The sequence below is a fragment of the Neolamprologus brichardi genome, chromosome 16 (assembly GCF_056152115.1).
Source record: "Neolamprologus brichardi isolate AB-2024 chromosome 16, ASM5615211v1, whole genome shotgun sequence".
In the NCBI taxonomy this organism is placed as follows: Eukaryota; Metazoa; Chordata; class Actinopteri; order Cichliformes; family Cichlidae; genus Neolamprologus; species Neolamprologus brichardi.
In genome coordinates, this window is record NC_142119.1 from 32,449,476 (window position 1) to 32,465,933 (window position 16,458).

A 16,458-nucleotide genomic window follows, 5' to 3' on the forward strand; every position below is an offset into this window, starting at 1 on the left:
CAAAATAACTGACAGACATCAAAATGTGAAGATTTGTATTTCCCTTGAAGTCACTTTGTCCTCATGTAAACGCGTTCATGCACATTCAAGTGTTTTCTTCCTACAGGACACCTGACCAACAAACATGTAATAGTATTTGTACAGTAACAGTATCCAGAGTACTTTAGGTTCGAATCACTGCTGCGGTTGTTTTGGCTCAGCCAAACAGGTGTGGTTCACATCCATGTGTGTCCACTCATGAGAAGGACACACGTGTAGTCCTGCATTCACTTCATCAATGAATCCGAGTGAACGTTTGTCCTGCATTAACTCTGTGGGGTCTTCACCTTACAGTAACACGTGTGTTTGTTCACTGATGCTATATGAATAAAAGTGGACTACAGGTGTTCCTGAAACGTGTCTTTGTTAGCAGTAGCGGTCCTAGCCTGTTAGGCGCCCTGGGCGAACACCCCCTCTGGCGGCCCCCCTCTCCCCCCCCCCCCCCCCCCCCCCCACACACACACACACAGATATATGAAGAGGGAGAGAGTATGCATAGTATGCAAACGGCTACTAAGCGGACATCATACTTCGTCATACAATGAGAACAGGACAAATCAACAATTGACACTGACTAATTAAGATTATATTATTGTATATATTGTTTGGAGTTTAGTCTGTTACTGTTACTATTTGTACCATTTCTTCGTGGAGGAACTGTAACCCACATAATTTCCTTAGGGATTAAGAAAGTATTCTGATTCTTAATGTTTTAGGATACATGACCTGCCATTATCCAATCACACATCTGCTTACCATGTATCTTTTGCTCGTTCCTCCTTGTAGGAGCCATAATTAAATGTATTGAATTTTAAGGATCACTGGGTTTTTATTTGTTTGGTTGCTATGGTAATGTGTAACAGGAGTCACGTGGGTGCTAGCGGTGACATTAAGAGGGCGTTGTCAGTCTGTCATTCACTGGTTTGCTTTTGACAGAGAGGAGGGCTGGGTAGCCGTAGTTTTTGTTGACCGCAGCACAACGAGTTTCCCCTTGTTGCATTAGAGCCTGTGATGTTTTAAGAGTTTGAATCGCGAGCCGATCACATTGCTCTGTAAACTTTTCAAGCACTTTAATAAACAAGCAAGCAATTCCACCTCTCGCATTACTGCGTAAAGTTGACAGCGCGTCAGGCAAATAGGCAGGCTCCATCCCCGGCCTCTAGTGACTGTGGAAGTCGCTACACTCCTCTTCTTTTCTCTTTTTTTAAACTTTAAAAACGGGTTGTGTGTGAGACTTTAAATAAACAAAATATAAAATATACATTTTAAATTGTTATTGATCCCTTTACCCCGAGTCCTAAAGTGTATATTTATTTTTTTTACTCTTAAATATTTATTGTTTGTTTACTTGCACTGCTGTAACTGGAGCCTCGTCGTCTCGTCTCTCTATATACTGGACTGTATGTAGCGGAGATGACAATAAAGTTTACTTTGACTTCAGCAGCAAGCAGGCGCACCGAGGGCTGTCGCGCTCACTTGCATTCAGAATTTCGAAAAAACATCGGTGCAAATTATAAGTCTGTATCATGATGTCTGGTGTTTTCGTGTTTGTTAGTTTGTTTTTATTTAGTTTTATTTTGCGAGCTGGTTATTAGATGCTGCTCCAGCCAGCCAGAGAATTCCCCTGCTGACCCGCCCTCTCCTCCCTGTGCCGCAAGCAGCAGGCGCACCTCGCAAACGGAGGGCGCCCTTACTCCCATGGGCGATAGAAAATCGATCGGTGCCTGTGCCATTCCCAATATGGGCTCGCATGATGTCGGGGCAGCATGAGTACAAGCTTTTTTTTTTTTTTTTTTTACCGATGCCCATAATGCCGCCCCCCACCACGATGCCGCCCCGGGCAACTGCCCGTCGCCCGTATCTAAAACCGCTACTGTTTGTTAGAACAGGACGGATGGAGGAGCACAGCCCTCTCAGCACAGGGCTGACACCACTTTGCCCCTTATAATAAATACAACACAAATATATTAGGACAGGTTACTAAACCAGGCTTACAGGTAAAAGGACATTTACTGAGCAGATCGTGTCAGCTCTTGCTTTTCAAGGACAGCAAGCAGCAAAGTACAGTTAGCAGTGTTTGTTCTGATGAAGACTTTAAACAGCAGCACAGTGAACAAGGATCTGTGTCCACGAATGTGTCCTCTACTCATTTAAGCCAGACGGTGACTGCTGTCCTCCTCTGTGCTCTGAAACATGTTAAACATGGATCCGAGTGAATGGAGGAAATGAATGTGTTCATCAGATATTAATAAGAACAGCGTCTCCCTGTTTGTTTTCTCTCTGTTTGTTGGTGATAATAATAATCTGTTTTCCTGTGAAAGGACTCGATGTGCTTTTAGAAAATAAAGTTTTATTGGATTTTATTTTTTCATTAAATAAATAGATAATAAAACGAAAAAAAAAGAAGGTTTTGGCCACATGTGTCATGTATGTATAATTGTATAAATACTTGAATATATTCAGACTTTGTGATTTATCGTGTTGTCACTTTTCTTCCTTTCACCCGCCTGTATGAAAACAAAGCCCTGGGCTCCCTCTGCTGGTTCGTTAGTTGAGGACAGGCGGCAGAAAGCGCAGGAGGACCCAGTGCTCTTAAGTTGAAGTTCTTCCGCTTCCTGTCTCGCTGCTATTGCGCTTCCCAAACGTCACTCGGTGGTTTCCAGGCTGCTGTTCGGGGGGCCGCCGCTGGAGGGCGCTGTGGGAGTTTATTAGTTAGGAGTTTTTTAAACGCTTTTATTTCTGTGAACTCTGAAAAGCTGCAGAGCTGTGAGGAAATGTCTCAGCGACTCGCTTTAATAACGTTTTTAGAATCAAAGCCTGTTGGTCTGACTGTGACTGTTGTTTATTACTGTTGGTGTGAAGTGCAGGCACGAAGCTGTAACAAAGTCAACATCACAACACTTTTTCAAACTTTATTGTCAGACTACACAAAGCTTCCACATGATGACGTGTTTATGACATTCACTCCAAATTATATACAAATCAAAGGTGCCGAGCCGTTTCCAAATACACAACCTGCTCCTTAAACACACAAGTCATCACGAAGCCTGCAACAAGCGTGCAAATCATCCGAAAGCAAAACACGTTCCCTGATGCAGAGTTAAGGTGCTGGAACAGAGACCAGGAGAGGAAACGGAGACAGGACAAGGGAGTGACGTCAAACCCAAAAAACCCGCTGAGCTCATTTTCACCCATTTTGTGGTGGAAAGTTCCAGAGTCTTTGACTTTCAGTGCCAGTCCTCTGTGAACTGCCTGAAAACCATTATGGAGGTGTGTTACAGCCCAGTTTAGCAGATGGGAATAGCTGTGGAAAAATCCCAGTGTGTCAGAGCGCTGCACGCTGGAAATGTGAGCTGCTCTGTTTGTGTTTTCCACAGCAGATGGCGTTCACAGACAGACTTCTGCCTGTTGCATAACTACAAGTGTTTGTGCTCAGGAAGGGACTCACCCAGCGGTTCTCCTTATTCCTGACTGGGTAACCTTGAAAACACAGACTGTATATAAAGATGGACAGCATGGCAATCGCCCTCTGGTGGCAGGTTGGGGTAAAAGTTATAAACCCCGCCCCCTCCAAATCAAAGTGATCTTAAACATTTTCTTCTCATGAGCAGTGCTTCTTAAATTTAAGTTTTCACCACTAACCAGGTGACGTCAGCTGTTGGACGGGCCTAGAGACCGGACATGTCGGCCCGGAAAAACAAGGATTCTCCAGCTGGCTGGAGAAGCACTAAACCTCCCTGTGACCGCTTCCAGCAACCAGGTGGAGAATTCACATTTTTCCTTAGCAATCGGAGGTTTCCGTGCAGTCGCTGACTGTCTGATAAATGCTAAGTGTAAATAATGTAAGCATGATGTAAGCATGAAAACCAAGTGCAGAGACCCTCTGATGAAGTCAGACACTCACAGGTTGAGCATCTTTCATGTTACGTTGAGAAACTCAAGCGGACCGTGTGTCACTGGGTTTGGTTGCTGATGCAACCAAACCCAGGGAGGGAGGGGTGCAGCCCTGACCCCTCCCTGACTTCACACCACATAATCTATAATTATGTCATAAAAGCTGCTCAAATGATATGAGACCAGATCCAAAGGTCTGCAAGACTCTGGGTGCTTATCAGAGTCTGCTGTCAGGACAGCTAACCACGAGTCATTGGTCACTGCTGAGGCATTTAACCAACCAATATGGCGGAGAGGTCATGAATAATGTGCGCTTACATCAAGCCTGAACGTCAGTGTTTATCTGCACGTTCGTTTTTCTGGAAAAGGATTAGCGGTTTAAATGTCTACACTTTCAATTGAAGTTCCACGTACAACCACTAGAGGGCTGCAAACAGCCAGAAAATAAAGAAGAACGTTTGTTTTGGTCATTTAGGGGCTGCTTCAAACAGCAACAGCCCATCAAAGGTTTATATGGACTGTTACAGTATAAGAAATGATAAATGTATCTTTATAGCTTATGGTTTAACTCAGGAGCAGCTTTCAGTTCTGTCTTTGACCACCAGAGTGTGAGGAACTACCAGGACATTAGCAAACATGCACTGATTTGCTTGACAGCCTCTGTCGTGTGGCTGCAGCACAGCGACACCTGCAGAGCCAAAACTGAACTGTTTCAGAACAGAGAAACTCCAGGAAACTGAACCCTCTGTTCACATCAAACGTTTGTGCATGAGATCAAACCCAGTTTAAGAAAAAGGGCTAATCCCTCCACCCGGCCTTGATTAAGTCGAACGTGCTAGCTTGGACTCTGGCCATGTGTGTGCACTTTGTAGCTGTCCTGCTGTGAATGAGAATTAGAACCTGGAAGCGAATCAAAGCATTTCTGACGCACATCATTTTGGACTCTAAGGTTGGTGTTTGTAAAAGTGAGCCGTGCTCTATGCACATTTCAAAAGTTTCTGTTTGCGGGAACATTTCCTCACACAGAGGAGGTGCAAAGTCCCGCCAGGTAATTAAGGATAGAGGCCAGCGTGTGGTGGGCGTGGACCTGAACTCTGACTCTCTGCTCTGAATCCTCACTGCATGGGTTTAACACACACACACATGCAGACACACAGAGGTGTTTGTGCGAGCAGGTCTCACAGAGCCTCTCAGGACTCGAGCAGGAGGACAGCGAGAGCATGTAAGCTCCTCGGCCTTAAAGCGAGTGTGAAACAAACACATTCTGTTTGCGCTCTGCTGAGCAACAGCTGCGCAGCCCCGCCCACTCGTCCAGCTCAGCAGAGCGGAGGATCCTAACGCTGGCACTCGTGTTCTTCGGCGTCCATTTTAACCTGTTTCAAAACAACTTGTTTTATGAGGCCATCTGCTCTCAATCAGAGCAGCTGGGAAAACGCGGCACAGTGCCTGCCGAGCTCTCTGGCCTCAGTAGACCCCGCTGCTGTCGGACATGTTTACATTCAGAGGCGTCGTTCTTAAACCGACACAGCGGTGTATATGATTCATGTTTCAAAGACAGAGCGGCAGACGCGCTCGTCCCGCTCTGGACAGCGTTCACTGCGGCCAGCTGCCCCAGTACGTCTTGTTTTCATCTTCATAATCTGCACCGACAGGATTTCATCATGTGGCACACAAATGTTCTTCCACGAGGCCGTTATGTAACGCAGATCTGCAGGAAGCCAACGCGCCCTCGTTCTATCCGCAGCACTGCTGAACGTTGGTTTGAGTTTGAAACCGCTCAGCACTCATCATTTGATGCTCTGGGAATGAGACTGGAGGAGTTAAAGTAAAGACGTAAATCTGAGAGCGGCTTCAGCGCTTTGTCGTGGAAATTCATTCTCAGACCGTCTTAATGTTGATTTATTATCTCGCCAAATGAAACTGAGTGCTGAGCTGCTGCCCAGGATGCACCTGAAGAAGTTTCGTATGGGGTTTATTGTTTATTGTTGGCTCTTTTGAAGTATGAACTCTGGAGCTGTGAGCCTCTGAGAGGTTCTGCAAGTCTCTAGAGATTAGGGTTGGGCAAATATATCGAGTATCGCCGATCGGCTGAGCCCATCAGCGATGTATTTATTTATTTGTCCATGAGTACGTTTGCTAATAATGATGGAGCTAATAGAAGCAGTCAACAGAAAAAAAATAATAGCCCTGTTTTAACAGCAGCCTCTTTCATCTGCGAGCACATGCACCCTCCTCAGAGTGCGCACAAATGCTCGATGGAGCTGCAGAAGCTGGTGATAGCCTAGCATACTCAGCCGGACGGTGGACACGTGCATGCTCATGCAAGTTAGTCGTGTTTGAGTACTTTGCTCGTAATATGTGTCTGCACAAGTGGTACACCGCTTTGGTTACGTCCTTAGGTTTGCCTCTTTCATCCCAAATTGGCGACTTTATATGTTTTTAGTGCTGTCAGCGTTAACGCGCCATCATCATGACTAACACGATTAACAATGAACCCATCTGGAACACAGATTGAGTCAAAATCCCTGAAATGTCTCTGTCAATGCATTTCAGGCAGTTTGTCCAAAGTTTGTTCTTTCTGCGCTCCAGATGGGTGTAGTACATGAAAAAAGTTTAATCGCATTAATCGTGACGACCGCGTTAATGCCGACAGCCCTATTAGTTCGTCCACGTTTGTACTTCTGCCCAAATCAATCCGTGCATGATCACATTGCTCCGCCCATCAAAAAGTCTGTGCATGCGTGAATATATCGCCCATCGTCGATTATTGGACTGATGATTGTCGGTTGGAAAATTTTTACATATCGCCCAACCCTACTCGAGATCTGCTACGAAATCTATTTTATAAAGATATTCCTGCTGTGATGATGAGGATGGCGTGGTTCATCAGTACAAGTGTGCAGGGAGCCCTGCTGTTTTTCTGATTTGTGTTTTTGCTGTAAGTTGTCGCCCATGTAAGTCTAAGAACTGAGAAAGAGACGGGGCACCTGGGCAGGACGGAGCGCTAACACCCAGCCGGCAGCTGGAGGCAGAGCCTGGATCTCCTCTGTCTCTGGGAACAATCGTGTTGTTTGTCTCATAGATTCAGGAAGCCTGCAGACTGCAGACTGTCTGCCCAGTAATGACTTCACAATTACAGTCGTTTAATCGCCGTACGGCACCTGAATGAACCTCAGCTTTTGGTAACAGTTACGCTGCAGTCCATAAAGTCTGAGCGAGGTCTAAAGGCTGTGAGACGGCTTGCAGTCGATGGTCGCTGACGTGAACCTTCAGTTCATGAAACGCAGACAGGTTGAATGTGAACTGGAGGAGAAAAGTGAGCGCAGAGACAGGAGAGATCACCGCTCACAACGCCTGCAGCTGAGTCATGTTAGCACCTCGTCCCCTTCCAGCTGTTTCACACATTTTTCCACGGAGTCATCCTCGCCCACTATTACTAAGGATTTACAGATCACTTACATGCCACTCACACACCAAACCATTAACATCCCCCAGCTTCAGTTTCCTGATGAGACACTCGTTATAAACTGTGAGTGAAAGGCTTTATGAACCACTAACACCAACAGCACATCAGTGAGTTATGAGAACATCGCTGGGCTCAGCTTACTGTTTGGTTTTGTTGGTAAAACGCTAAAAAGGCTAATTTTCATTATCTGTGACAGGTCAGAGTATCTTGACGGACACTGAGAGGTTAGCCGTAAAGCATCTGCAGATGTTTAGACTCATGAGACTCCAGCAGGTCCTGGTAGTGGGAATTCCTGTTAACCTGACATGAAGCCCAAACCTAACCTATGATGTTTAATAAAGCTATGAGTTTCTACTGCGGTGCGTTACACGGTACCACAGTGGACGGTCAGAGTGTGTACATGCGTGTGAAACCTCTGTGGCTTCGCGCAGCTGTCCTCTTATCCAATCAGAGTGCAAACATTCCCAAACCTCGTTACAGGATCAGAGCATCAAAGGGCACTTCATCTCCGGGACAGGAGCAGCAGCAGGAAGGGAACGCGTCCCACAAAAAAGTGCTATCGGTGTCGAGGTTCAGTACACGAAGGTCACCAGCAGGTCCTGCAGGCGGTCTGCAGCCATCTCAGCCGGGTCATCAGAGTGGGGCGGGGAAACGGGCAGCAGGGGGAAGTGCTGGGAGAGGGTGGGGGCAGGCGGTCCTACCACGCTGTACGCCTTCAGGGTTGACAGCCCGTTCAGCACGGCCACGTCCACGAAGGTCATGTGCAGGAAGGAGGAGGAGCCAAAGGAAAGGGCGTCCAGCTCCGCTGTGACCCCCGCTGGGGGGGAGACGGTCATTTCCTGGTCAGGGTATGGAGCCAGTGGCACGGCGCTGTGGATCCCGAGGGTCTGCAGACCCCGCAGAGCCAGGTACCGGCTGTCCACAGGTTTGATCCCGCAGAACGACAGGCGCAGGTGGCCCACCGAGCTGCCGTTCAGCAGCTCCTCCAGGACCCAGAGCTCCTTCACCCACACCGCCAGCTGCCCCGCCTCCCGCAGCCCAGTGCGGGGCATGGCGGAGCGTGGCACGCTGTGGCAGCGGCACAGAGAGTTCGCCAGCACTTCGTCGCAGTCCGTGACGGGGGCAGAGCAACTGCAGTTACGCAGGCTGCGGCTCGTCGCAGCGCCGCTCTCGTAGAGTAGCGTCGTATTGGCCCTCGGGGAAGCTGCATGTGTGGGGGCAGAGCTCGTCGTCTGGGGGCGGGCGGCAGTCAGGAAGAACAGCAAGCACAGTGACCATGGCAACAGGGCAAAGACTGAGACTGGAGACATCTCCATGGAGACCAAACAGACTACATCTTCACCAGGTGGAGGGAGAGGACCAACCTGAGAACACACAGGGGGAGGGGGGGGGATTGTTAGCATGGACAGCACCAGAGAGCTCGACTCACATGCTCACAAACGCACACACGCTAACACACACAAACACGCTAACACACACACACGCACACACACAAACACACACACACACACAAACACACACACACGCACACACACAAACACACACACAAACACACACACGCTAACACACACACACCCACACACACAAACACGCTAACACACACACACACACACGCTCACACACGCTCACACACGCACACACACTCACACACACACGCACTCAAACGCACACACACAAACACACACACAAACGCACACACACTTGTTTTCATATCTTAGTAAGGACCTAAGTAAGTAAGGATCTAAATGACGTTGCCATCATCATGACATCATTTCCCACCACAACTGTAACCCTGACACTAAAAACACATTTTGAGCCTCAGAAACGTCTTCAAACTCGTGGTGACAGCGTTTTGTCTGCATAAGGACTGTTGGTCCTCACAAGTATAGCAGCATGCCAGTTTTTGGTCCCCACAAAGATCTCTGAACATGGTACACACACACACACAGCTTTATGGGCTGATTTCCTTCCAGGCCTCGAGCTGGCGCTGGGTTGATGGAAGTTTCCTGTGCCACGCTGCGCTGCGGTCAGCGCGGCTGCGTCCCACCGTGTTAAACGCTCAGGAATGAGCACACTGCTCTCTTTATTCTCCGGCTCAGCAGCCATGGAAAAGTGGACTGAATAAGCAGTCTAGACCTCCAGAGCAAAACTTTCCCCTCTTCTTTCCAGAGTTTATGTCGGACAAAGTCGAATCAGTTTTCCAAAAAACACAAACAAGTGATGTATTCAGGAAGGTCACAGCCATTTCTTATTCTTCACTAATAACTTTAAAGTTTCTGCAGACATCACTCGACCTGTGACACGTCTGAAACCTGAAATCATTACGTTGTCATAGAAAGGTCAGGGGTCACTTTAGACCCTGCTGCTGTTGTAAACACTTTAATGACAATCAGACGAACGCAATGATGTGCTCACTTCTCCCGTCGGCACTCGGAGTAATTTTCCTGCCGTTCCAACAGAACCTGAGACACTGGGATCATTGTTCCCACTCTGAGTGCTGTGAGGACAACCCGAGCAGGAAGGAGGAATTCGTCACATGTGAACTCTCGCTCTGCTGCCGCGCCGAAGTCACCAGCATCACCTCACAGCCTCTGACATCGATCAGCCCTCCGATTGGCCACACTGACACAGCATTATCCTGTGCAGATGCAGGGATTCGTCAGCGACAGGACCAAGAACATCTGGCTGTGTTTGCTTCACATGTTCTGGGGCTTTAAAGTAAAGTCTGTGAGAGCTCCATCCATCCATGCATCCATCCATACATCCATCAAACCATCCATCCATCCATCCATCCATCCATCAAACCATCCATCCATGCATGCATCATCCATCCATCCATCCATCCATGCATCATTCATCCATCCAACAATCCATCCATCCATCATCCATCAAACCATCCATCATCCATCAATCATCAATCAATCATCCATCCATCATCCATCAAACTATCCATCATCCATCCATCAAACCATCCATCCATCCATCAATCATCCATCCAACCATCCATCCATCCATCATCCATCCATCCATCAAACCATCCATCCATGCATGCATCATCCATCCATCCATCCATCCATGCATCATCCATCCATCCAACCATCCATCCATCCATCATCCATCAAACTATCCATCATCCATCCATCAAACCATCCATCCATCCATCAATCATCCATCCAACCATCCATCCATCCATCATCCATCCATGCATCCATCCATGCATCCGTCAGTGACAGGACCAAGAACACCTCGCTGTGTTTGCTTCACATGTTCTGGGGTTTTAAATTAAAGTCTGTGAGAGCTGAGCTGTGGCGAGATGTTCAGCTTCCTGTTTACATTAAAATAATTTCATTTACTCGCTTTATGCCCCAAATGAAACAGTGAGCACATACAGACTCACAAGTTTGTGTTTGCTTTTGGTTTGGTTTGTGTCCACACAGACGTACAAACAGATTCAAACATCAGGATTACTGAATGTTTAAGTGAACCAATAAAACAGATAACCTGGAACTGACTTTTTTTTGAAAGAACAGTTTTCATGTTCCCGCCAGCTTCCAATGAGCCACAACCACCAACAAATGACAGTGCTCTGGAAACGTGATCGGACTGTGAGGGCACACAAGGAGGAGGTACAAGCCACTGGCAATGACCCTGATCTAAACACATCGATGAAACGCTCGCTAACTGCGCTCCACGAGACAGGAAGAGCTTGTGGCAGATGGAAAGTGCTGATGTGGTCACACGGTGGTAAAGGTAAGCTTTAAGTGGCCCAAGACAACATCACAGGAAGTTTCAGTTTCATCCTGTGACAGAGTGTGGTTAGTTAGTCTAGTTATTGTTCAAGTAAACGGTTAAATAGCTGTTCCACTGAAATCATCACTGAGGCGATGCCTGTGCTTACATCTGACTTTGAGTCATGCGGTCTGCCATCACTCAGTATGTCCCTACCACCATAAATATCATTATCGCAGCTCTCTTTCAACTATTGAGGCACGATTTTAAGGTGATATTGTGCTGCTCTGCTAACCTGCTCATGTTTCTAATAAATCTCTCCTGTTCTTCGCTCTGTTTTCGTCGGTTTTGTTGTGTTTCAGATTGTCGTTTTACTGAGCACTGTTTCTTTGGGACCTTTGGAAAAGCAGAGATTTAGGAGATGTCATAAATGTCAACAACAAACATGATGTTGGCTCTGAAAGCATCAGTGAGGCAGACCTTTCAGAGGTTTTCACATATTTGTGTTGTGGTGTTTTCTGTGTTGTGTGTCTGAAGCTGCACTAATCCCAGGTCAGTTTGTAGTTGAGAACACGCCTGTGCTGAGCTTGTGCTCCAAGTGCTGATGCAGTTTAAATGCTTCACTCGGGCTGTATTTAAATGCTCAGTGGGATCCGTCTCTCTCTGGGATCGCGCTCGGTTTTATCGTGTTTTGCTCCCTCGTCTGAAGCCGACTGCAGACTGTTGGGATATAAAGCGATCAGCGGCTTTACGAGTCCGACCCAGCTCTGCTCGAGGTGCTTCTGCACTCACGGATTCGGCAAACACTTCTCAGCTCTACACACCGCTTTAGCAGCCACAGGGGACGCTATTTATAGAAATGTTCCCGGACTTTGTTCTGGGAAGAACTTTTTTCAGATCACAAACCGGTAACCTGCCAGCCTTTTATGGATTTCAGTGCAGTGTAAACAAGTGTGTGTGTGTGTGTGTGTGAAGTAAAGTCAACCTTTTACTTGTTTATAAAGGCTGGATAGTCTCGCCATGACATCACACACTAGTTTAGACACTTCACGGTCAGCACCATCTTTTATTTGGAGCTGAACAGAGGGTGCAGTGCTAAGATATCAGCTAGCTAGCTTAGTTAGGAGTTATAGGAACATCACACACACACACACACACACACACACACACACACACACACACACACACACACACACACACACACGGATACCTGTTCACAACGCTTCATAATCACTCAGGCTTCCTGGGCAGTTGGTACAGTGACCTCACAGCAGCCATATTATTTTTCACATGATGCCACTAAAAATGATTCAACAGCACGAACACGGTGCAGAGGTCAAGTTCATGTGAAGTTAGCAGACAGCTAGCAGCTACAGCCACCTGTGTCACCATCCACCTGGCAGAGGCCACGCCCCTGATTAAGGCCTCAGGTTCATGTTTGTTTCTGCTGTAAAGTTGGATCTTCTAACATGGGAGTCTGGGGGACTGCCTCCCTGCTGGAGCCTCTGCTGGACGTTAGAGGAACTGCAGCGTTGGCTGGCGTCTGCTCTTTTTTCCAGTTGAATGCACTAATTAAACTCAAGTGTTTAATTTGGATGTTAATTAGCAGGTAACAAGGTGGCAGGTGTTGATTTGGCAAACTCTGGGTTCTAGAAGAGGTCACAGTGGCCACCTCCATCTTTTATATACAGTCTGTAGAGTAAAGCGGTTAAATCGAGCCGTCGACCATGAAAGATTCTGGTGAGATGACTGTGTGGCTATAAATAAACGTGACTTCAGCATGGCTGGTTTACAGTAGCAGCTGCCCTCTGTCCCCTCCATCCTCCACCGTCTTACCTCACTGCTAATATTAGTCATAGTCTTTCCAGCTGTTCCCAGCATCTGGCCCTCCCACTCATGATACCAGTCACTTTCTGTGTGTGTTCCCTCGCTCTTTCCACTCCCTTTCCTCCATCTCCATCTGTAATCCTGCAACGAGCTGTAGCTGCAGGGCCGGATGCTGGAAATCGACCACTGAAAACACATTCCACACTCTGACACGACACTCTTCTTCCTCTCATGTGATTGCGTGTCATATTTGTGTTCTTTTAAAGCATCTTTGTTCAGTAAATATCTGTCACATGTCTGCGACAAATACAAACAGGCTGCTCGGACCACAATAGGCGAGCGGCGGCTAACCCGAGGACAGAGAAGCGACAGCGAAACGAGCTGGAGAGGAGAGGCTCAGCACATTCCTCTGACATCATGCTCCGCCACAGGCACCCACCCTAATCCGCCCTTCCTTTCTCCTTCTTCGACCCAGTGGTCTGCATCATGTGCTCTTTTAACCACCAAGCTCAGGCCTTTATTGTGGCGTCTTCATGGTAACCGTCTTTAAAACAGCTCACAGTCACACCATCATCCATCAGACATTTAAATTTGGTTAAAAAACTGTGTTCCCCACAGCCCAACAAGACAAGCCCAGACATGTCTGACAGCGAGAGCCACATTTTGGTGATGATGATTGAACACCTTAAAACACAGTTTACCTGCTGTAAACATCGATTATATGAGCCCAGCACTTTTATTCTATCTTCCTACCATCACAGTTATGGAGGCTGTGCTGTGATGATTACATATGTTATGGTAACAAATCCCAAAGCATAAGAAGAGAAAGTCATTTATTATTATTATCAAGGTCCAAGTAAAGTTTACAAGGTCGATCGATGTTGGCGAGGATGAAGAGAATCAGGAGAACAATAAAAGATGATCAGCCTTCAAAGGAGCGCAGGAAGCTAATGATCAGGCTTTTTGTCTGCTGTGGTCTGAATCAGTCGAACTTTGGTGTCTGCTCACACAGAGTGAAACACAACGCGTCACTATGAACCAGGTGGGAACGTCCAGTCTGCTTATTGGCCAGGTGTGTTTGAGGCAGGAGCGACAAAGGTAAACACAGGTACCCTCTGTGTACGCCACACACCACAAATGAAGCGCTTTGGCGATTGTTTGGAACTGAGCCGAGATCTCGTCCGAACTGAGTAACCAGCTCAGGTGTGAAAAACCCACACTAAAGAAGACATCAGACAATAAGACGAAAAAACACTAAAAACAAGTATGGGCTAAAATATTCAAATCAAAAAAGTCAAAAAATCAGAATCTGTAATCTCAATGTGCGGGAAGGCGAACAAGGAGAGGCCAAAGAAAAGCCCGGGTAATCATCCATGATGCTGCTGGTTTCCAGTGTTCTCGGTTGGTCAGCCTCCCATATGTCCCAGTGCGAGTCGTCTATTTCATGCAAGTGTAGCATGCAGAGCGGTGCAGGCACATGCTAACGTGTCTTTAGCCTCGTCACTCTCCTGTCAGTGGGACCAAATTAAACCACAATGTTTGCAACAACAAACCTAATGAGACACTGACAACCCGTCACCCAACCGAACAGGGATATTTTAGATTAGATAACAAAGGAAACAAGGCTACAGCTATCCAGAGCCTCGGTATGAGCAATGAAAGGATGAAAGCAGTCAGCTGTTGAGAGCAGATCCTGGAACTGACTGGAGTTTGCATAAAGTTTAAGCATTTCTTTCATTATGAAAATAAAGTTCTTGGAAAGAATATCGGCGTCAGCAGGTCATTGCTAGAGAAAAGTCTGAATGCACGGGCGGTGCATCTCTAGTTTGGAAGCGTTGGGGCTGCATGTGTTTAGAAAGGCTCAGAGATCCAGACGTAAACACAGAGAGCTTACATCCAGCAGCAGAATGATATTTCTCTCATACCAATATAAGCAGATGTTTGAGTAAAACACTGATTTGGGGGAAATTGTTGAGCAGCCTGAGGCGTATCGGTGTTAATCTGCAGTTCCATCTCTAAGACCAGCTGAGTAAAGAGAAAAGACTGAAGAAGCTGTGAGGCTCTCAGTGACGGCGTCTCCCTTCTTCGTGGTTACAAGTGTTGTTTCAGTGCTGATGAAGAGTTTCCTGTGTGTGGAGCGTGTTTACGCGTCACTGACCTCCATCAGCCGTTCACTGGAAGTTTAAATCTGTGCTGCTGCAGACGCCCCCTGCCCCATACTTTTCCCCACATTGAGACTGTGGTCTCTTTATTTTTAAGTAGACGGCAGGCTGTGAAACTAAAGTCCAGACTCTTATACCTGGGCATCATCCATCTATCCACCCAGACTTAAAGACGACCTCGCACAGGGTCAAACATACGATCTGACAGTAAGATTATTTAAGAAGAGTGCATATATGGACTTTACCTCAAAGAAACCGCTACAATCTTGCCATCTTCAAGTTACTTTAAATGACTAATAGATTTTTATTATTAAGAGTTCTTGTACTTGTATCCACTTGTGAGAGATTTCCTTGGAATATGAAGATATCCGCTGCATCTGTGTGAAGAAGTGTTTCTCTGTGTCTGTGGAACCTGAAGGTCTCAGATCCTCTTCAAAGTGTGCTGAAGCTTTAAAATGAGCACATATAGAGGCTGGGACATTCACAGCAGTGAATCTCTCTGAGCCGCTCTCCTGGCCAGGCTCTAACAGCGCACACGTAAAAAGTCAGTAAAATGTGGGCTGTCCACCGACTCAAACGTGAAGCGTGAAACTGCGCTGGCTTCAGAACACGTTACCGTCAGAGGATCAGCCCTCTGGCTGCTGCAGGAGCTCCTGATTGTTAAAAGATGGAAGAAATGAATTCAGAGTTCAAATGAAGCCAGTGAGCTCAGGGTTTACTTTGATGCTGAAGCTCCTGGACGCGATGACCCGACGAGGTCAGAACATGCGGTGAGTCTGTGGGTTTAGCTGTGAGCGGCCATCAGGACAGACGGATGATGACTCAGCTTTCTGCTGGTTTCTCTGTGATCTCAGCAGCGTCTGCTTCTCATTACTGTCCTGACCGATCCCTGGAACCACCATCGCAGCTCCAATCACACACACTTATTCACAGACATCAGTGTGTGTGTGTGTGTGTGTGTGTGTGCACTCACATGTGCGGCTCACAGCGGGTTCAGGTGGCACGGAGCTCTGGGCTGATTGTCCTGCTTCACTGCGGCGGTGAGAGCAGCAGCAGCGTCCACATCTGTCTGCAGGCTGGCAGGAAACACTCATCCCTCTGCCTGCGAGCAGGGAGGGAGGGAGAGGAGGCCGGGATGGAGGCAGAGCCGGGGCTGAGAGGAGGAAGGAGGTGAGGGAGCCCTACTCTCTGCACACTGTGTGGAAACTTTCCTCATCAGATGGAAGAGCGTGGCCAGCTCCCTGTCCATGTTCTCTGCCCGCTTCTGCATCTGCGCCTCCTCCTCAGCCTCACTCTCCTCCCCCTGTGGACCCGCCTCCTGCGTCTTCTCCATCAAACATT

The 16,458-nt window shown here is 47.4% G+C and overlaps 1 protein-coding gene across 1 annotated transcript; it reads right to left on the reverse strand.

The window, feature by feature from the left end:
- Positions 1 to 2,943: 2,943 nt before the first annotated feature.
- LOC102787478 (exosomal polycystin-1-interacting protein-like) lies at positions 2,944 to 16,458 on the reverse strand. The gene is made up of 2 exons (XM_087829896.1): positions 16,091 to 16,458; positions 2,944 to 8,763 (listed from the first exon to the last, which is right to left on the reverse strand). The coding sequence occupies exon 2, from the start codon at positions 8,713 to 8,715 to the stop codon at positions 7,972 to 7,974; it is 744 nt and encodes a 247-aa protein (XP_087686022.1). The 5' UTR covers positions 8,716 to 8,763; positions 16,091 to 16,458; the 3' UTR covers positions 2,944 to 7,971.

Coding starts and splice junctions, on each gene's coding strand:
- LOC102787478 (XM_087829896.1), bottom strand. CDS start 8,715: ATGGAGATGTCTCCAGTCTCAGTCTTTGCCCTGTTGCCATGGTCACTG.